Source organism: Miniopterus schreibersii (genome assembly GCF_964146895.1).
Source record: "Miniopterus schreibersii genome assembly, chromosome: 9".
Classification (NCBI taxonomy): Eukaryota; Metazoa; Chordata; class Mammalia; order Chiroptera; family Miniopteridae; genus Miniopterus; species Miniopterus schreibersii.
The window spans coordinates 31,867,125-31,893,327 of NC_138118.1; the positions used below are offsets into that span (position 1 = coordinate 31,867,125).

General features: G+C 41.9%; 1 protein-coding gene across 11 annotated transcripts in view; it reads left to right on the forward strand.

The window, feature by feature from the left end:
- Positions 1-25,967, forward strand: part of COA1 (cytochrome c oxidase assembly factor 1) — a 130,534-nt gene extending 104,567 nt beyond the window's left edge. For all 11 annotated transcript variants that reach the window (XM_081146541.1, XM_081146540.1, XM_081146549.1 and 8 more), the window contains 5 exons: positions 8,829-8,881; positions 10,810-10,909; positions 19,194-19,342; positions 23,391-23,467; positions 24,556-25,967. In XM_081146541.1, the coding sequence (XP_081002667.1) occupies positions 8,829-8,881; positions 10,810-10,909; positions 19,194-19,342; positions 23,391-23,467; positions 24,556-24,655 (479 nt within the window). In that variant the 3' untranslated portion in view covers positions 24,656-25,967. The remainder of the gene's footprint in view (positions 1-8,828; positions 8,882-10,809; positions 10,910-19,193; positions 19,343-23,390; positions 23,468-24,555) is intronic.
- Positions 25,968-26,203: the final 236 nt, after the last annotated feature.

The window sequence follows — 26,203 nt, forward strand, 5'->3', positions numbered from 1 at the left end:
TTAGATTCCACATATGAGTAAGATCATGTGATACATGTCTTTCTCTGACTGGCTTATTTCGCTTAGCATAATACTTGTCCAGGTACCACCATGCTGTCTCAAAGAGTAAGGGATCCTTCGTTTTTACACCTGCATAGTATTGCATGGTGTAAATGTCTGAGAGGATGCTTGATATGATTTCAGTCTTGAACTTGTAGAGACTTGTTTTGTGTTCTAATATGTGGTCTGTCTTTGAGAATGCCCCACGGGCACTTGAGCAAAATGCATATTCTGAATCTTTGAGTGAAATGTTCTGTAAATGTCAATTAAATCCGTCTGATCCAGTGTGTCATTTAGAATCACTGTTTCCTTATTGATTTTTTTGTCTGGAAGATCTATCCAGTGAAGCCCCCTACTGTGACTGTACTGCTATCAATTTCTCCTTTAAAGTCCTCCAAAAGTTGGGTTTTTTTCTTCAGCCTGTGTGAGTCTTTGATTCTGAGGTGGGTCTTTTGTAGACAGCATATATTTGGGTCTTGTTTTCCTATCCATTCAGCTACCTTATGGCCTTTGATTGGAGCATTTAATCCATTTATATTTAAGGTTATTATTGATAGGTACTTATCTATTGTCATTTTATTTCTTTATGCCTATGTGTCTCGTTTTCTCTATTTCAACTTCTATTACAGCAGTCCTTTTAACATTTCTTGCAATGCTGGTTTGGTGGTGATAAACTCCTTTAGCCTTTTATTGTCTGGGAAGCTCTTTATTTCACCATCTATTTTGAATGATAGCCTTACTGGATAGTGTAGTCTTGGTTTCAGATCCTTGTTTTACATTACCTTGAATACTTCATGCCATTCCCTTCTGGCCTATAGAGTTTCTGATGAGAAATCAGCTGACAGCCTATGGGAGGTCCTTTGTAAGTAACAGATTGTTTTTCTCTTGCTGCCTTTAAGATTCTCTCTTTTTCTTGAATTTTTGGCATTTTAACTATGTGTGTGGGCGTGGCTCTGGATTCTTCTTGCTTAGGACTCTGTGCCTCCTGAATTTGTATGACTTTTTCCTTGACCAGGTTAGGGAAATTTCCTGCCATTATTTCTTCAAACAGGTTCTCTAACCCTTGCTTACATTCGACCTCCTCTCGCACTCCTATGATGCGAATATTGTTATGTTTCATGTTGTCCCACAGCTTCTTAAACTGTCCTCCTATTTTTTAATTGTTTTCTCTTTTTGGATCTCTGATTGAGTTATTTTTTTCTACCCTGTCTTATAATTCGTTGATCCAGTCCTCAGCTTCCACTAATCTGCTGCTTATTCCTTCTGATTTTTTTTATTTTTACTATGTCATCCTTTTTTTAATATATATATATCTCTATTGATTTCAGAGAGAGAAAGGAAGAGGGAGGGAGAGGAAGGGAGAGAAAGAGTTAGAAACATCAATGATAAGAGAGTCATTGATCAGCTGCTTCCTGCATTTCCCCTACTGGGGATTGAGCCCACAACCTGGGCATGGGACCTGACTGAGAACTGGGATCTCCTAGATCCTAGGTCTTTGCTCAACTGCCAGGCTCTACTACGTCATTCTTAATTTGCTTCATAGTTTCCATTTCTCATTTCTTTTCTTATGTTGTTGAGCTTCCTTATGATCAGTATTCTGAACTCTATTACCTGATAGGTTGCTTATCTCCATTTCATTTAGCTCTTTTTCTGGAGAATTCTTTTGTTCTTTCATTTGGGGTTTGTGTTTTTTTCCTCCCCTTTTTGGCTGCCTCTTTGGATTTGTTTCTATGGATTAGGTATATCTGCTAGGATTCTCAGTCTTTTTGGAAGGTCTCTGGTGCAGGCCAATGTCAGACACTGTTTGTGACTGGCCTTGAGTACCCTTTTTGAAGTTTTTCACACTCCACAGCTTGTGGTTCCCTCTACTGGGGCTAGGTGTGTTTGGACAGGACCCAGAGGAGAACCAGGTTCAGCTTTCCCAAGCCCTGGGTCCAGAAGCAAATCAGGCAGACTCAAAGCACCCAAAGGCTGTTATTCAGTCTCCTAATGAGACTCAGGCTGTAAAAACTCCACAGGATGGGTGAGAGTTTTCCAGAAGGGTGGGCCAATTGCTCCCCGCCCCCACAAAAGCTGCTTGGAAAGTAAATGTCTGTCTGAGAAAGATGTCCTCTGCCATATGGGGGAATCACTCAGCGTAGGATTCCAGATGGCTGCCTTCTGAGCACTATTTCCCTGCCAGCACCCCTGGATTCTCCCCACACAGCTCTAGTCCACTCTGCCCTCTTTCTGCCAGAGCCCAAGGGGAGTGGTTTGCACATGAAATATTGTGCACTGGCCCTTTAAGAAGGTGCCTGCATTTCCAGCCATCTCTCCCTGGCAGGCAGAAACCCCGTTGCTCCTCACAACCAGATGTTATGTGGGCATCTTTCTCAGTTCTGGTACTGTGGGCTGGGGAGCCCAGCTTGGGGTTTAGATTCCAGAGTCCTCAGTGGAAACCTCCACAGCTGAGATATCCCTCTGGACCTTCAGCTGCTGCTTGTGGGATCCCAGCCAGCCCTCTTGTGCCTCCACACTTCCCAGCAGTCTCTATGCAGTCTCCACTTTAGGTCCTTGGTTATGAGGGTGCTCTCCAGCTCGTCTTCAGTTGCAGTTGATTATTCAGGATGGTTTTTCTATAATTTAGTTGTAATTCCAGTTTGGTTCTGGGAGAGTGTCAGTGTAGCTTCCATGCAGTCCTCTGCCATCTTATAATCTCTCATCTTTGTTTTCTTAAGCATAGTTCCCTCCCCTCCTTTCCCCTTCACAGTTTGTTTTTGTAAAGGCTGGGTGGTGGTAGCAGTGGTCAGTGTCATTCAACAAATAGAAATAGGGAAGATCTGTCTCTCCTTCACCTCCCAGTATGCTCTAAGTAGATCTTATATCTCTTTGTCTTGTCTTGACCCCTAAAATTACAACTTGGGGATACATTGATTAAAACTATTTCAAAGAGTAGTAGTGATTTTCCTCAGATGGAACATGTGAATTTTTGGAGCAGCTTTTGGACAGCACATGCCACGTGTATAAGAAGCTTATTGTTCTAAAATTCATGGTCTGTAACATGGATTTTATCATGCAGTAGAGAGACCATGGCCTCTGGGGTCAGACAGTGCAGTGTAAAAGCTCTGCTTTGGAATACCTACGTGACCATGAGCAAGTTTCAGAACCTTTTTTGAGACTTTTTTCCTATGTCAAAAATATCTGACCTTTCTTAGTTATTATAAAAAATAGTATTAGTGGATATAAAATATCCTGCATTGTGCCTGGCCCAAATTGTCCCTCAGGTGCCGGGGAAGCCAGGCCAGCCATATGTCACCCAAAGAAAATGAAGTTCGTGGGTAGATTATGCCTGGAGTGGGTCTACTTAGCAAAGCCCAGAGTTAGAAAAGAAAGCACCACAGGGTATTAATATATTATAAGCCTGCTGGGAAGGTCATATGGCCTCTGGATTCATGAACAGGCTTGTGGCCTTCCTCCTGTTGGTGGAAGTAGGGTTCTTGTGGTATTGTGAGGAAAAGCATTTCCCGGGACCCACAAGGGAAATGAGGTCTGGCAGTAATATTTATTTGTGATGCAAAATCAAAATGATGCACCTTCAGTGGCCAACCTCCGTCTGCCCTGCCATGGAAAATTAGGGCCAGAAATAGAGTCAATGTTCAGAGATTCTGTGCCATATTAAACCTTAGTCCCATTCCAGCATTTGGTGAGTTTAGCTTGTGTTCCTGGCTGCATCGTTGCTTGGCTGCTGTACCCAGGCCCCTACCTCGAGCCTGCTTGTGGCTCTGCGTGGCCAACAGCCCTGTGGCAAATGCACAGGGTGAGCATGGGTCATAAATAAAAGAATGAGAGCTTTGTTCTCCTGGGTTTTAACCAGGAGCTTTTTCAGAATAACCAAATGACTTCCTAAGATTTGGCATCCATCCTCTAGCCAATGATCTTTTTCCCAGGTTAGACTGACAGACTTCCACGGTCGAGCACCTCACCCTGCACCCTTTTGACTTATTGCTTATCCTTATCTCCCCCTGTTCCTCCCTCCCACACACACAATCTGGTACAGGAGGGGGGAAGGGAGGGGTGTTAAATCCCCTTGGAGGAACAATTTTGTAATTTCTTGGGGTGTGAAGCTGTAGCTTCCCAGTGAAGCAGATAGGCCTCCACTTCCCTGCTGAGTATGCTTAACAATGTCTGACTTCCTTTTTTCCTCTTTCCTTTAATAATTGGCTAACAATGGAAACACTTCTACTTCAACTGTCTATATGCCTGCTTCTAGCATATTAAGATGAACCCTGGTTTTAACAATTTGGGGTGGTAGTGTAGAGAAAAGAATCACTTTGATAGACTCAGCTTGTAAGACATAGCCCAATGCCAGAAATAATACAATGTGAGAAAAAAATGCCTCTTAAAAAATCAAGGATTTTTATCTGTAGTTTGATCCATCTTTCTTAGCTAGATTTGGTGATTGTCTTTCTGAGATAGTCTCTGACCTCACCTCTTAATAAACTCAGGGAGTTTATATCAGGGGCTGAAAAATCTCTACTTGAGGCTCCTACCATTTGACCTGGCCCGTTGGGGTGGTTTGCCTCTAGTCCAGTGTCAGAATCTCTGGGAAGGCGCCTGTTCCATTTATTGCCACAGGCTCTAAATTTTTCAAGATAGGATGAGGGTAAGTGATGTGTGTGGCATAGATAGAAGAATAATTATTTCTGTTCTTTAACTTCCCAGGACCCCTAAGGGATCACCAGACCAGCCTTTGAAACTCAGGCCATTTGCTGACTTTCTGTGCTTTGTTCATATAGACCACTGGTTTCTAAGCGTGGCTTCATATTAGGATCACCTACGGAGGCTAAAAAACACCAATGCCTAATTACTACCCACCTAGATTTTATTTTAATAAGTCTGGAGTGTGGCTTTGATACCAGATACAAGGGGTCCAAGGCCACCTGTCACTATTTGCTCCAAATTAAGCAGAGACAGGGTTGAATCATATGTAAGCGTTTATTTGAATAGTGCCGGCAAAATGGGAGAGCAGTTGGTCACCCTGGATATTCTGCTCTGACTTCCCTTGCTAATTGGCTGATTATATACCAGTGAGGGAGATGATAACTGCATGCTGCGGCGGGCTGCAAGTATAACAGGGAAAGGGGAGAGGAGGGTCTGCAGTCAGTCTTCAGGAGTTCAAAGTCCGATAACCAGCTTTCCTGAGGCAAACTCCTGGAAGGGATCAGGGTCCAGGCACAGCAACCGTATCAAAGTGTATCCTATCCTTGTTCTGTCCTCAAAATGTATTTCTTTTCTGAGTAATAGACCCACTGAGGCATCTTATCTTTTTATAGCCTTGTTTCATCCTCCAGTTTCCCAGGGTCTGTAAGAAAACTTCTTATCTATAGTTAGTAAGGTGAATGATTATTAAACATCTGTGACTCTATTATTACATGCACTTCCCCACTATCAGCCTGAACATTTATTTTTGTTTTTTAAGCTTTTCTGGTGATTCTGATGTGTGGCCGAGGTTGAGATTGCACCACCCACTGCTTCCACCCTGCCTGGTCCAATTGTGCCTGTGGTTCAAACCCTCTGGTTGCTTCTCTTCATCCCCCTAATGATATTTTCTGCAACTCCTTCATCTGGTTAGGGCTCCAGGGAAGACAAATGTGAGAGGCCTCCACCCTGTGCTAGCTTGAGGAGTTGCGCTTGCATCTGTTTGCACATTGGCTCTAGAAAGGGATCTAGTACTTTGAAATGAAATTTTCAACCATTGGCCTTTGGGGGGCCTAAGTTACCCTTTGTGTGTCAGAACAGAGCTGTTTTTTAAAATGGATTGCAATACTTTCCTCTTGGTTAACTGTAAATCAAAAAAATCTTTCCTTAATTGGCTACATAGTTGTACTATAGGAGGAGCTCCAACCCATGGAGCACCACGCTGTTCTTTGCTAGTTCGAATAAAAACATGCAGGGGACCAGAGGGAAGAGATATAGCCTTTATTACTTACATTTATGTTGGGGTGAGTTTCGGGCTTCTGCTTATCTAGCAGAGGGGAGAGGGAGAGGAAGAGAGTTGTGTTGGGAAAGCCTACAAGCAGACCAAGACCAAACAGAGAGTCTGGTGAGGCTTGTTAGCCGTCAAGGACCTGGGAAACACTTGGGTCTGAGCTTCTCTGCTCATCGTGGCTGCTAGCCAAGTGGCCACCATTCCACTAACTGGGCAGGGGAATTGGGCTATATCCTCATTGACCCTCCAGTAGTAGACTAATTGAATATAAGCTTCTTGCAGATTTTGACATCAAATTAAAATTTTTCAATACTTATCAAAAGCTTAGTTCTAAAATGTAGCCTTCCTGGAGATAGTCTAAAAATCTATCTCTAGTTCTCTACTGTACCTTTTTGAATTTTTTTTGATGAGTTTGGGGGCTACTGAAGACTCTTCAAGATTGCTGATGGGGCAAGTAAACTGAAGCAGGTTATAAAAAGGCAGGGGCAGAGCCCCTTTTCTTGCCCCCCTTATCCCAGACCCATCACCCCACTTTTTGACACATGGAACAGTTCCCATGAGACCAGTGGATCATGACTGCCTCATCTCTCCATTGAATCCATTTTTAATAAATAAATAATAAATACAATTTAGAGCTTTCTCTAAGCCTCTACTGTAAAATTCTGTTTATTGTTTTTTTTGGGTTGTATTGTGCCTTTCATTATGGGATGTTATATTAAAAAAAAAAAAAAAGTCATTTGAAAATTGTGAACTTAAAAGAAAATACTGGGGATATTTGCAACACCAGCCACTTCAGAGAATTCTTTTCTAAGCATGCATGAAAAAGATCCTTCTCAGGCTTGGTGTATTGCTAGAAAATGTCATATTCCTCCTCAGCCGCTGATTTGGACACTGTGGACCTCACAGCTATTTCAGTTTTCCCTTTCTGCTGAGCAGGTATGAAGCTCCGTGTAAAATCTATGGCCACCTTGAAGAAATATATAGTGCTTGAGAGTGTTTAATTTTGTATACTAACTTTATTTACCCCAACTGTATTTCTCTTCTTAAAATTATTTTCCATTTGTCTTCTTTTCCTCATCCATTTATTTTTTCTCTTCTAATGCATATGTCCGTGTTAGCCCCATCATTCTTTTTGGAATAAGCTTGTGTGCAAATTAGCAAGTAAATAACCATCCTAAATATTTTAAGGAACTTTCATTTTGATCCACTCTTAATACCTAGGTCTTAGCCCTTGCTAATATGTCACAAAAGTTTCCTAGCTGGTCCTACTGTGTCATTTGCCTTCCTCTCTGAATCCCCTTACCTGCACAGAAGAATCCAGCAGGGTAAATGGCCATTCATAGCAGTGACAACCTCCCTTTGCAGACCCATTTCCTGTGGCTCCCCACCAGCTCTCCATAGTGCTACAGCTGTTGTTTCTGCCGCTCAGCCTTTGCTTGCTGTGTGTACTGATCTGAACCCCTTCTCCTACTCCTTCACTTTTCTCCACTCAGAGTCAGTTTCCATTGCTGATTCCCTCCAGGCAGGGCTGTCCACTTCCTTGGTGTTGCTTCATCTCCTGGTACACTCCTCTGGTCACACTAACCAGGCTGCTGCTTGCCTATAGGCACCTTTGTGCAAATTAGAAAAAGGCACGCACCACTTCTTCAAGATACTTGAGAGGACTTCCAACTGTTAGAAAACCATTTTAATAAATACAGGTGGGGCAAAAGTAGGTTTACAGTTGTTGATATGGGAAATAATACAAGAGTAAACTCCGTGTTTCATTACTCACACCCCATCCTGTATATGAGTCTAAGTTGTTTACCCTGTTGGTGGCATCCTGTTAGGGTTGTGGCATGCACAGTTGCACAGTTGTTCTTGGTGGTCCTATCTGTGTTGTAATTACTGTGATTTATCTGGATTCCCCGCAGTATTTGTTTGACCAGAAACGGCCCTCAACAACCAAAAGCAAAAGAAAGAATTAAGGTACATATACATGCCATGTTCTTGTCTGGAAAAATAGCGGGGAGGGCATACCTGACAAGGCCTTTTGCACTGAATATTACAAATATATTGTAATTCAGAGACACATGATTTGTTGACATTTCAGTATTTCCAAAATCAGTGGGTATTTTAAAGTCAGTATATCATGGTGGTTGAAAGCACAGACCCTGGAGATAGATTGCCTGTGTCTGAATCCCATTTACACGCTTATTTGTGTGATGTGAGGTACGTTACTTAACCTTTCTGTGCCTCACTCATCTGTAAAATGGAGATGATAACAACAGTTCCTACTTCTAGGGTTGTTGTGAGAATTAAATGAAGTATGATATGTACAGTGCTTAGAAAATACCAGGCACCTAATAGTAAGAGATACAAATATTCACTATTATTATCAATATTATTAAAGGCTATGTATGCATTTATTTCTTTTTAACTCCAAAAAGCTGTTTTTAATCCATGGTGTAAAGCTTATATTGATAGTGTCTTGTTTCTGTGGGCTGCTCACTGGGCCTATGATTGTGTGCACTGTGGTCACATACCCACTGCTATTGCAGTGCGCCCTCCTTTGCCCACACCAGTTTTCTGGTTGGGGCAACAAAAGATACATAGTACACAGACAGGAAAACAGCAGGCTTTGCATTTTCCCCCCTAAGGGCAGAAGAGAAGGGGGAAAACTAGCGCCCTTTATAGACAAGGCTTGTTTTTTAGGTTAAACTTAACTTGTTCATGTTCTACAGCTTGGATTGGTAATAAATCTTGGCTCTATAAAATTAAACACCAGAGAGAATTGGGTTCAAAAAAGTGATTTTAATGTAAAATCATTATCTAACTGCAGGACAAATTTCATTTGATGATTTTCAAGAAAGCTGTGCTACAGAGTGTCAAAAGGTAATGAATGTTCCTGTCCAGGTTCCCCATTAGAACCCTCTAGGGTACCCTGAAGTTAAACAATAGGTGAAAGTTGCTGCCTGGATTTCTCCTGATCATTAGTTTTCACTTATGTCTGTAACTATACATGAAGGATGAGGTGGCTGTTCTCTGTTTGTTTCAGTATGTCTTTTATCTCCTGCCTCCTGCTAATTTTAGAAACTGCAATCTTGTGAGAAACTCTGCAGAGCTCTTGCTCCATTATCCCACCCTGTTGAGGGCTCTTTCAAATTAATCAAGATCTAACTAATGCATTCTTTGGAGATGTTCTGACCATTTTCATTATTAGATTAAATGTTTTTTTCCAGATTGCATTATTTTAATTGACTTTATACTCAACTTTGGTAAATATTGTTGCATACTATACTGCACCAGCTGAAACTCTTACAGAAGTTGCAGTACATTTATTTGGGGTTTCAGCTGCCTTTTCTTAGTTGAACAAAACTATAAATAAATAATATGAGGATAAGCTAAAACTTTACCTTGCTTAATTTTATAATTTGATCAAAATTTATTATATGCATAAACCTGGATTCAAGGTTATTTCTGTATGAAATTAGTCAACTTTAGCACTATTTAAGGGTTTGTTTAATTGCCGGTTTCCAGGAAGAATAGCCACATGAACTTTTTCCAACAGACCTTCTTATGGATTCATTTACTTGCACATTTCTGGAAATAATAGGTAGACAGTTGTTATTACTCTTCATGTTCTAGAAGGCAGAGAAGCAGACGGTAAGAATGTGTTTACCTTGACTCACAGATTTAGCATTATACCCAGTTCTACACTGTATTGCCTCACACCCCATTAGGTAACACCAAAGGCTTTGTTTTCTAAAGAAGCTCATAAAATCTAAGGTTAAATGTTCAGGACATAAACACTATGGTCATTTTTTGCTTTACCTAAACTTGGAATTTCCATATCAGCTCAAAAATCTTTTTTTTTTTTTTTTTTTTTGAGAAATGTCAGCAAGGACAGACAGAGAGAAATTTTTCTCACCTAGGATAAGGATATCCTGATGCAGCTTGAGTAGTCACAGCGAACTAGAAGCCTACAGAAAGAATCTGACTCACAGATGTATTTTGTTAGTTTTTGTTTGTTTGTTTGTTTTTAAATTGGTTGTCAAATTTTAGAATTTAGGCAATTTCTCATTAAAGACCTTTTGAAAAATTGGAAGACTCATCCAGACTTGGCCCATATATCTGCTCCCATTTATGTGACTTTTCTAGCCCTGCGGGCTTTTCAATTATAAACCCTGATGTAAGCCAGTATCCTACTGTTTTATGGTTGGGTACTTTACAGCTTTCCAGAAAGACCCAGACCCAGGTTTGAGCATGGGTAAATGTTCTCCAAAAAGAGGATAATTGGCCACATCAAGGCCTACTGGTTGCTCCTAGCTCCACCCAAATCTTCCGGGGACAAGGGTTGGGTGTGTTGTTCTGAATAGGCTGAGCTGGCTCCTCTCTAACTGTTCATTCAGCCTGAAAGTCAAGACCACAGTTCCGTCATCCCAAGCAGCCAGTGATCACTCAGGTCCATTCAAAGGCTCACAAGATCAGCTATTACCACAGAAGGAATAAGCTTCCAGTTTACCAGCCAGCATGACACAAAGTAGCTGTGCTTTTTGGCCATGTAGCACTTGCAGGGCTGCATGTTTGCTCTGTGCTCAGCCACTACCCCCACAGCATGGGTCCCAGATTTAGGCCACCCTCAGAAGGGCACTTCTGCTTTGGCTCCAGAACCAGCCCTGGCATTCTGAAAGGAGGCAAAGAAGGAAAGATGCCTCCTTGCTGACTTCCTCCTTACTCTTCTTTACCTTTGGGGCCCAATCCAGACAAAATCCCTTCATATGAACCTGAATCTAACAATAAATTTTAATCTTTTGTTTAAGTCTCTAGGAAGCAAGATGTCAGTGCCTCTGGGAAAACTGTTCCTTTTTACCAGTGTGATGGCTAGTGGGGGCTGTGCCCTTGTGTATTACCTTATACAAAGTAAGTATTTCGCAAACTGCCTGAGGCATGGCCTCTTCCTAGCTGTCTTATTCCCTATTCCTCCATCATAGGAAATACTTCACATGCTTTCTGCAGATTAGAAAGGAGGAGGGGGCCATTTTTAGAACCAGTACACCATTCCATTCCTGTGGCCTCCTACTTATCCTATAATCCCAGTTTTTCAGGAGCCACAAGTACAACTAAAAGTGTTACCTGTGGAAATGGGTCCTTGCATTGTCACACAAGAAAAGCATTTCCAGGGACCCACATGGGAGGATGAGGTCTGGTGGTAAGATTTATATGGGCCCTGCTGGGCGTGGCTCAGCGGTTGAGCATCAACCTGGGATCTAGGCGATCAGGGTTCGATTCCCAGTCAGGGCACATGCCCGGTTGTGGGCTTGATCAATGACTCTCTCATCATTGATGTTTCTGTCTCTCTCTCCCTCTCCTTTCCTCTCTCTGAAATCAATAAAGATATATTTAAAAAAAAAAAAAAAAAGATTTATTTGGGTGGAAATAGCAGCCCCTGGGTTCCCAGTGTCTCATCTCCATCCTTCCTGCCATGAAAATGTTTAGCCTTGTCTTCATTAAGCCTAGTACATAAGGCCTGTGTCCAAAAGTTCTGCCCCATGCCAAAGCTTAGTACATCTCTATCTTCATCCGGCTAATGTGTTCTGTTCCCACTGCCCTCTGGCTAATCTTACCAGTGCTTGGAGTCTGCACAACTGCTGGCTGCTGCAGAGAGAGAACACCCAACGAATGGGGTGAGCGTATGTGTTACCGAGCAAGAGAGATTTGTTAAATAAGCTTAGGTTATATTATCTTGGGCTTGGGAAGGACAAGTACCCTTTCAAAATAACCAATCAATTTCCCAATCTTTCGCAGGCTTCTGCTGGTTTCATCCTCCTAACCAATCCATTTTCTAGATCCTCTTCCCAGGCTAGACAGGCAGGTCTTTATGGTTGCAATCTTAGTTCCTACTGTGCATGCCTCATAGTAGAAGCATCTCACCCTGTACCATCTTGGCTTCTAGTGGGTGTGCACCCAGCAGAATTTCTCCTTTATTCTTCTGTCCCTCCCCCCTGTAATCTGTGGGGAACAGATCACTTGTTCCCTGGAGAGTGTGTGAAGCTGTAGTTTTCTAGTAAAGCAGGCCCAATATTGGATTCAACTTCCCAGTTTATTTACTTCTTAATGTCTGATTCCCTTTGTTTCCTTCCTTTATTAATATCTTGCTACCTACACTAACATATTTACCCCCTGAAGAACCTTGGGCCTTGTAATCTTAAAAGGGTAAATGGATGGAGGTCTGATCTTCTGTAACTTCCTCTTGCTGTCAAAAAGCATAGACCTGCCTATCCCCAGTCCCAGAGATTCTTTCTATGTGCTAAAAAAGGAGTGAAAAGGAGGAGACTTCAAGGAGGGAAAAAGGGGTTGTTGTAAAGTCCAGGTTAGTCTTGCTGTCCTTGGGAGGTGGCACATGCGATGTCTAGAGGATGGCACTGCTGGATAGGCTGGCATTCTTGTTATATTCTAAAGGTGACAAATTTGACGAAAAGGTTAAAAAGGCTTAGTCCAAAAATGAAGAGAATTATAGCAACTGAAGGTCTGGTGAGAGGTAAGAACCAGGCGATAGAAGAAGGGACTAACTTTTCTATGTTCCAGATTGGAAGATGGGCTTCCCTGGAGGAAGGTGTGTCGCACCTGTTTGAATCCCTCTTGTTTACCATACTTAAATTCAAATTAGGCTAAAGGGAACATTCTGAGATTTCCCTTCTGAAGCAGGCCTTTTCTGTGTGAACCATTTGGGCAGAAAAGGGAAAGCAGTTTCACGTGAATCCAAGAGACCACTTTATACTTCACCAACTCAACCATCTAGTCCTGACAATAAGTCAGTCAGTCCAGTCAAACTGCTGAGTCTCAATTTCGGAGGCAGTGATGCAGATGGGCTTTCAAAACAGAAGAAAGAAAAAAAATACACAGGTTAATGACACTGCAAATCATAAACCAGTTTCTGAGTCTGTAAGACTGTCAGTAGAAAAGACTTCCAGCCCTGGCCACATGGCTCAGTTGGTTGGAGCATCTTCCCATACACCAAAAAGTTGTGGGTTCAATTCCCTGTCAGGGCACATACCTAAGTTGCAGATTTGATCCCCCGTCAAAACACATATGGGAGGCAACCAATCGATGTTTTTCTCTCACATCAGTGTTTCTCTTTCCCTTCCTCTCTCTCTAAAATCAATAAATATATCCTTGGGCGAGGATTAAAGAAAAAGGAAAGACTTCTAGTTGCTAGAATGAAAACGAGCACTGACATTTTGATAGATCCTTCATCTGCAGTTTAAACATCTTTGGTGATGTCATTAGGTGTTTAAGTACATTTTGTGTGGCATACCCAAACACAGCCTTAGAAAAAAAGCTTTTGTTCTCAATAATTCCTATTCAGAGGATAAGAGAAAAAAATAAAATCTTAGTTTGGAGGGTCGAAGATAACTAGAAAATTCAGGAACCGGTTTTTTTCACAAGTGAAAAACAAAACTTTAAAGGCAATTAACGGGGGAGTTTTAAGAAGAGAAATTGAAACACACTTTCTCTTCCTAAAATCACCCTTATTTTTATCAAAGAGAATGAGTTAAGTCTAGTTTTAATTTGGCCTGATTATGTGCATAAACACAAGAATAGCAATTGATCATATAAACTCTTTTAAATCTGGTTTGCTGGAATCATACAAGGAATAAGCAAGGTACCAGGCTATTTCTCCAATGGGCTTTTATTAGCTTTGAATGTCAATCTTAATTCCTTAAGGCTTTCTGGTGACATCCAGAGTCCAGGCATGTCTCTCTCAGACATGACATTCCAGGCAAAGTCTTGGTTAGGTAGAAAAATATAAAGCAAAAGGAAATTCTTGTCCTATTTAACAGAGTGAAAATGACCGAACTTCAACTTTGCATTAGGTAGCTAAAAGGTAAGCTTTGTTTAGATTAGCAAACACATTTCATAACTTCTAGAAACATAGGCTCTTCTATTGGCAAACATACTTTTAAGAGACATACTGCTCTAGAAAGGAACAGCTGAAATAAGTTAAATTGATTTGCTCAGATGACTAAGGTTTTTCTCTTTTGATAAGATTTACCTTCCAGAAATTTGCATTTCAAAAGAGATGGAGCAGATTAGAGTTCTTGGAGACTACATATTTGTATCTAAAAGGTACAGACTTTGGTTTCAAAAAGCCAATTATATATAAGCCCTTTTCTTGAGGGACCCAAAGTTAAATTTCTGCTACTTGGCAAGTACGTGCCCCAAAAGGGGTCTCTTGAGGCACTGTGGATGGAGGCAGTATTGCCAAAAACTTTCTTCCTTGTAAAAGAGAAAGAACTTGAGTAGCTGAGGGGAGCATGAACGTTCTTAGTGCTCTCTAGCCCTGTGTCATAGGACAAAATCCCAGGATGGCATGTGACCCCTTCTTTGCCAGCCTTTTCCTGCCCTTGATGGCTGTGGTGTCGGTCTCACAGCCTGTGCCTCAACCCTCCCCCAGCAGGAGAGGAGACCTCCCTGAAGAAGATTGCAATACAGTTATATCCAGGTATGGAGCCTTACCAAAAGTCAGGCACTGTTAGTTGGGTTATTTAACTCGACATGGGCCATTTTGATGGCCTCTGGCCTTAACTAGCCTTACCGGAGGTCCTCACCTTCATGTCTGTCTGTATGAGGGGTGTCTAGCACCTCTGCTGCCTTGGGTGGAAAATCTTGTGCTATAACTCGGGCCTTTTTTAAGAAAATTATAAATTGCTAGGCATGAGAGGATGCAAAAGTTGTGGGAAAATTAACAGTCAGTCTCCAGATTAGTTTCTTGTGGAGGTTTTTTTTTAATCATTACTTTCCAGTTAGTTTAATATAAACCTTCCCATTTCTGTGAGTGCTTGCATCTCAGGCTTGGGGATTGGGAAGTTTTCAGCCTTGGAGGCAGATTTACCATGTATACTGCATAGCTAAGGGAACTCAGTGTCCTATGGAAGCAGCTGCATTTGCAGCAGGGGCCAGAAGCACTGGGGGTGGGCTACTGCCCTCCCCCCAGTGCTCCTGGGACACAGGCACACTAGGGTGGGGAGAGGAGCAAAAGGGGAAGGTGCAGTTCATTCACGCCCATGTGGCTGCAGTTCGGTTTGGCTTGGTCCCTGGGCTGGTCTCCTGAGCACTTGCAGCTACAGAGGGGGAAGGCACTTAGGGGGCCTCACATGCCAGGAGCAGAAGTCACCACAGCAGTAGGTATGTGCACACTTCCCACATTCTATGTTCCCTGGTGCCCATCAGCCCATTGCCCTGCAGGGAACCCCAGCACCAAATGGAGGGAAGGGAAATACCCAGCCTGTGGGTCTGTGGGGCAGTGCTAAGAACAAAGGGACCTGGGGCTGCCAGAGGGGAAATGGGTCCCACACTCACAGGAGTGCTGTGTTCCTACGGGGGAAGTCTGAGGTGGTTGCATGGCAATGAAGCAAGGCCGCTTGGCCCACACCCACGAAGTTGGGGCAAAGGGTATTCTGGATTTGAATCTGAAATGGCAGTGAGGGAGGAGAAAAGAAACCAGAAAATGCACAGAGGCAGCAGTAGAGGGGGGAGGGGGAGGGGGGGGAAAAGGGAGGAAGGAGATGAGGTAAGTGAAGAAAAGACCTTCCAACATAGGATGTGAGGTCTTAGCTTTCTTACCAAAAGCCAATATTTCTACCAGGCCCCACCTTGCGCACCAGTGGAAATGGGGTCCTTGTGGTATCACAAGTAAAGCATTTCCAGGGACCCACAAGGGAGGATGAGGTCTCGTGGTAAGATTTATTGGGTGGAAATAGAAGACAGCCCCCAGATTCCCAATGTCTCATCTCTGTGTCCCATAGTGGAAAAAGTCCAGCCTTGTGTTCTTCAGGCCCAGTACAAAGGGCAGGTGTCCAAGCTTAGTCCAGTTTGGTCCATGTCTCTTCTCATTCACTAGTGTAGTCTGTTGCAGGCTGCACTCTGGTGCTGCTAGGCCCACATGGCTGTTACCTAGAGAGAGTGCAAATGAACAGGGTGAGCTTATGTCACCTAGTGAGAGACAGCTCAAGAGCTTTGTTAAGGTTGGGTTATATTATTGTTATACCCAGTTTTCACGAAATTAATTCACAGAGACCAAATTGAGCGTTTGGAAGTTTATTAAGCCAGCGGCTACAAGGGGCTCATGCCCTAAACAGACTCGCAGCCCCAGTCTTCACAGGGAGAATTTAAAGGCAAAACTGCATCCTGGTTGGCATGGAGAGGGGGTGGGAACCTAGCAAAACAATATACAGAAGCCGAAACAAGCATTGTTCAACTGTTACAGTTGGCTATTTCCTTGCACTAGCTTGTAACTGTGTGTTCCTAGCTTGTAACTGTTTGTTCAGGGCTATAGAACAGGGTTGACAGATTACAAATGAAGGTTACATGCTTCATGATTGAAAAATGAGGGTTACATACTTCATTATCTTGGGCTTGGGAAGGACCAGGTCCCCTTTCAAAATAACCAATCAACTTCCCAGTCTTTCACAGGCTTCTCCTGGTTCTTCCCACTAACCAGTCCACTTCCTATATTTTGGGGGGCTCTATGTCCTTTATCTAATCCAATCTTTTTTCAGGCTAGACAAGACACATTCCTCATAGTAGACGCACCTCCCCCTGCACCATCTTGGCTTCTACTGGGCTTGCACCCAGCAGAGGAATTTCTCCTTTATTGTTCTATCCCTATACCCAGTTATCTGCCAGGAATGGACCGGTGGTTCCCTGGGGAGTTTGTGTAGCTGTAGCTTTCCAATTAAGCAGGCCCAATATTGAATTCAGCTTCCCAGTTTTTTAGGTTTCTTAATGTCTGATTCCCTTTGCTCTCGTCTCTTATTAATGTCTAGCTACCTGTGCTAACAAAAGGATCAGGATTTGTTTGCAAACGCAAGATGGGCATTCATTTCAGTGCACACACTGGACATCCAAGATTGTTGAGATTATATGAAGAACAGAGGGCCCTGGCCAGTGTGGCTCAGTAGTTAGAGTATCATGTTCAATTCACAGTCAAGGGTAGGTACCTGGGCTTGGAGTTCACTCCCCACCCCCAGCCAGGGCTTGTGCGGAAGGCAAATGGTTGATGTGTGTCTCTCACATCTCTGTTTCTCCCTCTCTCTCCCCTGCCTCCCTCTCTTCCACTCTCTCTGGAAAGCAATGGAAAAAATATCCTCAGGTGAGGATTAACAAACAAAACAAAGAACAGAGGGAAGGGGGAATACCAGATGGTTCACAGGTGGGGAAAATTGGCTCTATTTCTCAAGTATGCTCAGCCTGTTTGTCTGCCATTCTTTAATGTTTAGTGGAGGAGGGGACCTTGAGCAAGGGACTCTCTGGTGAGAGCAGAAAGTAAAAATAGTCCAGATGGCAAAAACCTTGACAGATGTGGCTTCCAGCCCCACTCCATTCAAATTTGAATTTGTAAAGACAAGCCACGGTTGTGAGTAACCAGGACATTTAAGGTCATTTAATTGCTACTGTTGTGAAGCAATAGCATTTGTTTGTTTGTTTTTAAGAAGAATTTTTTTTTTTAATATATCTTTATTGATTTCAGAGAGAGGAAAGGAGAAGGAGAGAGAGAGAAACATCAATGATGAGAGAGTCATTGATAGGCCGCAGCCCGCAACTCAGGCATGTGCCCTGACCGAGAATCAAACCCCAGTCGCCTGGATCCTAGGTCGATGCTCAACCACTGAGCCATGCCCTACCGGGCAAGAATAATTTTTTTTGAAGCTCCTCCATGGCTTCTCAGCTTGGCTTTTCACCCTCACTCAACAGCATTTTCACTTTTTGCCAGGATGTTAGAATCACCAACAGTCAAACAAAGCACGGTGTCCTCTCCACTCATTCTTTCTGACCTTCTTTCAGTTGACCCAGAGGCCTTTGAGTCTGGCAATGACCCAAAATGAGCATTCCCAGGGATAATTCGGACTAGAATAGCTCAGCCTCCTCTCCCTTTTACCAAAGGGATAGAGGCAGAACATGACAGGAATGGATGCATTTTACTGGTTGGGGGACTGATAGCCTTTCCCCCTTAGGAAGCTGGAGTCAGCCAATTAGACAGCCCAGCTGAGCTCTGCCGCCAAGTCATTGAATCCCACCTCCAGCTCTTGACTAGCTGTGTGGCTTCTGAAGGAGTTCATCACCTTCCTGGGCCTCAGTTATCTGTGTGATGAGGGATAATACTAGTACTTATGCATGAGGTTGTAAAAATTAAATCTCATAACCTGTGAGATGGTGAGAATTGTAAGATATATGTAATACTGAGAACAGCATCTAGGCATGGAAATCTACAATAAAGTTTAACTGTCTGGACCTAGCATCTGCTACTGCTTTTCTTGTCATGGCTGGCACCTTGCTCAGTCCCACAGCATCCCCTGTAGTCCCATTCCTGGGAAGCAGGACAGGAGGGGCCTTCTCCTTGGCCTCATCAGGCTCAAGGTGATTCTCCCTTTTATTACTGTGGTCGGGTGTATAGGAGGGAAATATTTTCTGGTTGTCAAACTAAAAACCTTCCTTGGGAAGCCTACCTTTGCTCTCTCCCTAGTACCTTACAATTTTAGGGAGGTACTTCCTGGAGTTCCAAGTATACTTTGGGCCAAGAAGGGTACTAAAGACAGAGCAGGTTATATCTTTTATCCACATGAAATGTCAGCATAAAACTGTTAACTTGAAAAAAATAGCATTTTAATGTCCTATATCTTGGCCTGAGGGTTTTGTTGTTATTGATGTTATGGTCTATTTTATGCTGTTTTATCATCACCTTCATCTTAGTGGAAGAAGCAATGTTTAGAAGTTCACTCATAGATTCCAGCCTCAACTCTGCCTTGAACCAACTGTGTCACTTTGAGCAAATCATGGTATCCTAGGACTTTAGAACCAAAAGGAGCTTTAGAGAAGATCTGATCTAGCCCCTTAGATGAAGAAATGAGGTGTAGTAAATGAGGTGAGGAAATGAAAGGTGGAGAAGTTGAGGCACAGAAAGGTCAAGTACTTTTCCCAGCATCATCTGCAAGATTCCCACAGATCCTGACTTTGTAGACTTTGGTTTTGGAGTCTCAAAAATGGGCAGTTTAGAGTAGATTGTACCTAATTCTTTCATCCATAAATTTCATATTTGTATCTGTTCCATGTTGTACATGAATTGTGTCATTTAACTTTCTAAAGAGTCTCCTTGACCAAATTTGATAAAGAAAATAAAAATGTAACAACTATCTTTCCCACTTAGAAACTTTTTCCAGGGCTTCCTATTACCAGTTGGCACTGGAGCAGCTGCATAGCCACCCCAAGGCCCTGGAAGCTCTGGGCACTCCTCTCAACATTCACTATCTCCAACTCACCGACAAGTACAACTTCGTGGACATTGCTGATGCCCAGGTAACATGCTCCCCCAGCAAACTGTAGGCTAGGTGCCTACTGAAGGAGAGGAAGGGGCTACCCTAATCCCGAGAGAGTCTGAGAGGAAGCTGGAGTAAGGATTTGGGATAGGAAAAGCTACCATGTAAAACTGCCACTGGGGATTACTTGGGACTTTTGTTAAAAATTTGTGGATTAATTTATTCCAAGTATTTTTCTTCTTTTCTGGACAATTGATGTGGCAGGGAATGCGGTGTTTGTGCTCAAGCACCATTTTGAACTGATAGAGAAATGACCAGTGGTAGTTTTAGTTTTGAAACTTACTTATTTACATTGGTTGCGTGTAATGCTAGTCTATTTTTTCCAGCAATATTTTATCTTCTTTCATAGTTTAGCTGTTAAAACTCGGCTGAATGTAAGATGCCTTTTTTCTTCTGTTTAATAAGTATGTGTTGAGTACATTCTGAGACAGAAAAGTGATTCTAAGTTGTGTGGGGAATACAGAAATGCAGAAGGCTTTCAGGGAGTTTATTGTTTAAAACTCCAGAATAAGACAGGATGGAGCAAATTCTATAGTAGAGGCCTTGAATGGAGCGGTTAGTGGACTGGGAGATTGTTTTGAAGAAAAGAAATGCCAGGCTGAGGAACAGCATACCTAGGAAGGTACCTCACTATGTTCCCTGCCAGTGTGACCTCAGTAGAGGTTCGGGTTGCTGAGGGGGGAGTGTGGTTAGATAGGGTGGGCAGGGCAACTAGAGGGCTACAGCCTAATCATGTGAGATGTACACACTTGATTCTGTGGCCAGAGGAAGCTCTGAAGTATTTTGAAAATAAGAGTGTGATGCTTTGACCTAGTTTATTTTTTTGTTGTTATTTTTATTTTTTCATGGAAATAGTTTTGTTTTTCTAATGTCAAAAGCTATTTATGTTCAAGTATTCTGATAAATATTTGATCTGGTTTTGTGTGTGTGTGTGTGTGTGTGTGTGTGTGTGTGTGTGTGTGTGTGTTTTCCTGGTTTAACATTCCTGGTTTTATTAGGTGATAAGGTAAATTAATTCAGATTGGGAATAGCTGGGGACTGGAAGCCTTTAGGAGAACAATGTGGCCACATGGGCATACAGTGGTGAGAGCATAAACCAGAGCTGTGGCCTAGAGAAATGAGAGATGGATATGAAGGCTGTTGTGGTTGCCAGGTGATAGGATTTGGTAACAGTTTTATAGCAGGAGAGGGGTGCGTCAAAGGTGATGCTCTAATGTCCATCATGGAACATTGGAACACTGAGTGGAAAGAGAGTGGTGCCATTCAGTAAGAGGGGGAACCCTGAGGAGAAAAGGGAAGAGAGTGAACATGTATTGAGTGCCTGCTCTGTGCCTAATGGCCTTATTTCCATTGTCTTCAAATCCCTCACTCTGTGTGATGTGGCTCCTCTATGTTTCACCATCTCTGTTCACTTGGCTAGATTTCCATAAGGGTAAGGATTCTGAACAGCCAGGGATTGGGTCTAGCTATTCACAGTGTCTCCCTGCACAGAGTATAGGGCCTGGCAAGCACCTTTGCGGCATCAGTTCTCTCATCCGTTGATCCAGTGACTGGTTGACGCCAAGGTAGTTTTAGTGAGGAACCTCCTCTGGTCAGGCCTAGCTTTTACTTTAGCCCAGTCTTCTAGCACATCTCAGATGCTGCTGAGAGGGCTTCTTCCCCCCTGCAGCCCAGCACCCTCGGTAGCGCTGTGTGACAATGTTGACTGTGGTGCTGGGCACTGGCTTCTGCTACTGCTGAACAGTGTGACAGCACAGTGACAGGAATTCAAGACCTGATGCCCTGGCCTTTTTTGCTCTTCTGATTTGTGAAGTATGTTTGACATTCTGTCAGGGTTCTTCACTTCCTTTACAATCAGCTATTTATAAAGATGCCTCTATATAACAGGCCATCTTATCCCAAAATCCCTATTTGTAGTTCCTTTATTTTGTTCAGAGGTGAGAAGTTTCAGTTTTTCATAAGGTAGTTGTCATAAGGTAGTATTTTTTCCCAAATATATGTGTGAAAATAGTCTCTAACTACCAACACTTTGGTTTACCAAACACTCCTGCTTTACTCTTTGGCAAACCCTGGACAGTGAAGAAACCAGTCTGTAAAGCACCTCATCCACCCATAGAGGCACAACTGCCGGAAGTTCAGACATTGATCCCTCTGTGTCTGCTGTTCCTCAAAATCCTACTTCTGCCCGTTTATCACACACACACCCTTTATGGTTTTCTTTTAGCATGCAGAGATGCTCAATGTATGCTCTGTTGCTTAATTTTTTAATGCCCTGAGAAGAGCTATAGCTTGATTTCAAAAGTAAAACTCTGAAGAATCACTTTAGTGTGACTCGGGGTGTGGAGCCACCATCCCATAGCGTGTGTCTTTAAAGTGTGTTTAAATAGAGAATTTTGGAAAACAAAAGTAGTTCTTTCTCTTGGTGGAAGTTTGCTATGGATAAGATACACCATCTCAGACTAGGAAAGTACCTTTGCCTCTCTCCTGGGGCACTGGAAGGCGCCATGGGCAGTACCTTATGATGAGCTTCCTTGTTACAACATTGTTTCTCTTTCACTTGCCTCAAATTGTCTTTAGTTTTCACTGAGAAACCAAAAATATTGCATTCAGTATTTTTTTAAATAGGAGCATATTAGCAAACACCTATCAGCTCACTCTGAGGTTCCCAGGCTGATTGCCCAGACTCAGGACATGGCAGCATCCAGGCAGCACCTGTCCATGTGGGATGAGCCCAGACTGTGGTGGGTGACTGGTGAGGACGAACTAACCAGGATTCCCTTGTCTTTCTCAAACAAGCCTTTACATATTTAAGGCCTGTTCTTTGTGGTCCAGGTTAAAATGTGTGCCAATTTGCTGGTAATAGTTTCCCTTTTTAAACAGTGGACATTGTCCTTTTTTTTCTTCTAATGTTTTGTGAAAAGTTTTAAACATATAGAAGAAAAAAAAAAGAATGTATGCTCTAGAACACATATAGTAACTACCTGGATTCTACAAATAGTATTTTGCTCTACTTGCTTTATCCCACACCTGTTCATATAGTCATATCTCAGTTTGGTTAGATGAACACATTATTTTCAAACATCCATATATCTTTAAACACATATGCATGTATATCATTAACTAGAGTTTAATATTTGTTTATGGCTCCTTTTTTTGAGCTAAAATTTATGTTCTGTGAAAGGTACAAATCTAAGTGTCTTATTTGATGAATTTTAACAAGTACACTTCAAGCCCTTATCTAGATGTAGACTGTTCCCATCACCCAATAGTTCACTTCATGTTACCAGTTTGTCCCGTCTCACATCCCCCAGCCCCAGCAGAGGCGATCACTTTTCTGATATTTTGCCCCCAGTGTACAGGAAAAGAACCTTCTGAAGGAAACAATCCTGATTCCCATTTTCATTTGTAGTTATATAATTGTGGCAATAAGAATGACTTATTCAAAGCTTGAGAAGTTTCACATCCTGGACAGCAAGCCAGTGCTTTGGCTCTTAGCTTAGTCCAGACATTTTATTCAATACAATCCACCAAATTGTTCACTCTTTATTCTGCTAAATTTGAAGAACTTTACAGTTATAGTGTAGGTCTACAATAATTTTTAGCCTGATATTTTTAGCCTGTTTTAGAACATGGAATCATGCATTATATACTGTTGGGTAAGGCTCTTTCACTCAGCATGTTTTTTATATTCATCCATGTTGTCACATGTATAAGTAGTTTTTTCTATTTTAACTGGATTTTAAGTAATCATTGCAAGTACTCAGAGTATTGAGTTTGGCACATAAGGTCTCCTTGCCAAATAAGAGGGCTGCCTTTGACCTCACCAAACCATCCGAAGAGGGGCAGGACATTTGGAGGGAGCCAGATAGAAAACCAGGTGACTTCTCCAGCTAGACTTAAGTTAGAAAATAGCCAGGTTCTGTAGATAATCACTGGTTTTTATAGGGTTAGCTCTAGAAAGTATCATTTTGTCATCTCTTGAGAGGACAGCAACATATCCAATTATCTATCCCATTTTACACTGCCAGTTGAAGATTCCTGTCTCTGGATCCAAGTCAGCAGGCCATCTCTTTGTCAGCTCATCCAGAGATGCCCCCTTTAACAGGTATTATGGGAAAGTGGGTGGGTATGGAGGAACAGGAAAAGAACCTTCTGAAGGAAACAATCCTGATTCCCATTTTCATTTGTAGTTATATAATTGTGGCAATAAGAATTACTTACTCAAAGCTTGAGAAGTTTCACATTCTGGACAGCAAGCCAGTGCTTTGGCTCTTAGCTTAGTCCAGACATTTTATTCAATACAATCCACCAGATTGTTCACTCTTTATTCTGCTGAATTTGAAGAACTTTACAGTTATAGTGTAGGTCTACAATAATTTTACAAGTGCTAACACTACTGCCTCAATCTTTACAAATAAATAAAGACATGGATTTCTATTCCAGAATTATTCAACGCATTCTTTATGTAATAGGTTTTTCTTGTCTGATTGCCAATAGCTGCATTCACTCATTTCCCCGGGAAAGCTTCTCTCAGAGATGTTTGCTTTTTAGTCAGGATGTGTTTTAATTCCCCAAGAAAAAAGGAGCAGACAGCCCTTAGGTGCCTCCCCCTGGGCTCATTGACTACAAGGCCTGGGATTAGTGGAGGAAATGGCCAGGTTCTAGCCAAGAATTGAAGGCCCTAGTGAATTAGGAAATGGGGAATAAGCTACTCCTCTTTCCTGATGACCCTTCAATTTACCCATCAGTCATTCGTTGTTAAACTTGCCTTGACAATGATGCTGATTAAATAATGAGAGCCCTATAATGAAATGTTAAGCCCTAGCCAGTGTGACTCGGTGGGTTGGGCATCATCCCTTGCGCCAGGAGGTTGCTAGTACGATTTCTAGTCAAGGGCACATGCTCGGGTTGCTGCTCAATCCCCAGGTGTGGGGCATGCAGGAGGCAGCCGATTGATGTGCTCTCAAATAAATGTCTCTCTCTCTCTCTCCCTTCCTCTCTCTTGAAAAATCAATAAACTGTTCTTTTAAAAAATTTTAAAAATAAAAACAAATAATGTGAAAACATTATGTTAACCTACTTATAACATAAAATAGTATTTAAAAAATTTAAGACAATATTCCAGACTGTTTTTTTTCCCTTTTAATTATGTCATTTGCCAATGTTTTCTGGATTACTTTTGGTTTCTGTCAGGTGGTACCTTCAGGAGGTCTGCTTAGAGCTCAAGGATGGTCAGCAGATTCCTGTGTTCAAGCTCAGGCGGGAGAGTGGTGATGAAGTAAAAATGGAATAAAGGTGATCAAAAAGACCCAGCTTTCTCCAAGCATGGCCTTCCCTCATCAACATGTACCCTCTATGTCTTTGAGCCAGTTTTCCAACCACCAGAGGGATGATTGTATGTGCTGGCATATGATAATTCTGGTTTAATTCTGATTTGACCACAATGAATGCTATTCAAGTTTTATTTAATCAGACAGAAATGTTTATTGTAAGTTTATAATTATTTGAAAGTTCTCTGTACAAAGCACAGAATAAAAGGCATCAGTATTAATAAGATGTTTGTTGACTTTTGCTGGTTCTCACCTCTTCTCACCAGCGCTCCTCTTAGTTCAGCTCCATCAATGAAAAGAACTGGAACCGAACAATGAATGGGTCCGGGTGCCTGTTACTACTTGAGCCAATTAAGCAGAGACAGGGTTGAATCATATATGAATTTTTTTATTTTCCAATATTACTAGCAGCATGGGAGAGCAGCAGGTCATCAGAATGCTCAGGAAGAACAGCCTTTTGTTTTGGTCACTCTACCCTAAATTCATATTGTTAAGTAGCTTGTGGACATTCTCATTTTGTAATTTTTTGCTTCATTGTTGTTGTTTTATTTTCTTATTTCTGTTTTAGTTACCAATTGTCTGCCCAATTAAAGATTTGCAAAATAGTTGCTTTATTCCAAATTTTGGAAAGCTTAAAAAATTTGTATGTGCACATAAAGTTAGAACTAACAGGTGCTTATCCTCAGCGTTCCAAACTTAACCACATATTAGAGAACCATATCTTTAGGTTTTTATTAGTTTTATAAGGAGGCCATGTTACAAAGCCAAAGATCTTCCTTCCCTCTGAGCACCAGAGCCTACAAAAAACAGAAATCTGGTAACTTTGTTTTGAAGAACTTACATGGATATTTGCATAACCCATAGACACAGACAATAGTGCAGTGAAGGCCTGGGGAAGTGGCAGGAGTGGGGTTGAGGGAGTGGGGGGAAGGGGACATCTGTAATACTTTCAACAATAAAGATAAATTTTTTTAAAAAGGCCAATTTTATCCTCTTAGTATTACAGGCTTAATGCAATTATAATTGCCTACAATAATGAACATTCTTGAGCTCTTTTCCTACATTATTAATTTTATTGAAGACAAGCATCTTTAAAAAAAATTAAATTTAGCCCGGCCGGGCATGGCTCAGTGGTTGAGCATCCGCCTAGGATCCAGGAGATCATTATTCGATTCCCGGTCAGCGCACATACCCGGGTTGCAGGTTCCATCCCCAGTTGGGGGCATGCAGGAGGCAGCCGATCAGTGACTCTCTCATCATTGATGTTTCTCTCTCTCCCTCTCCTTTCCTCTCTCTGAAATCAATAAAGATATATATATGTATATATATATATATATATATATATATATATATATAAAAGTTTAAACATGCTAGTAGAGTATAAGACTTTTTAATTGTTGAAAATCATTCTATTATGGAGCTTCTTGAAAAATATGTTCTTTGTGTCATGCCTGTATGAATTTCCTATGTGTGTGTATTAGACTTTGATTTTTTTCCTGTTAAAAAATAGA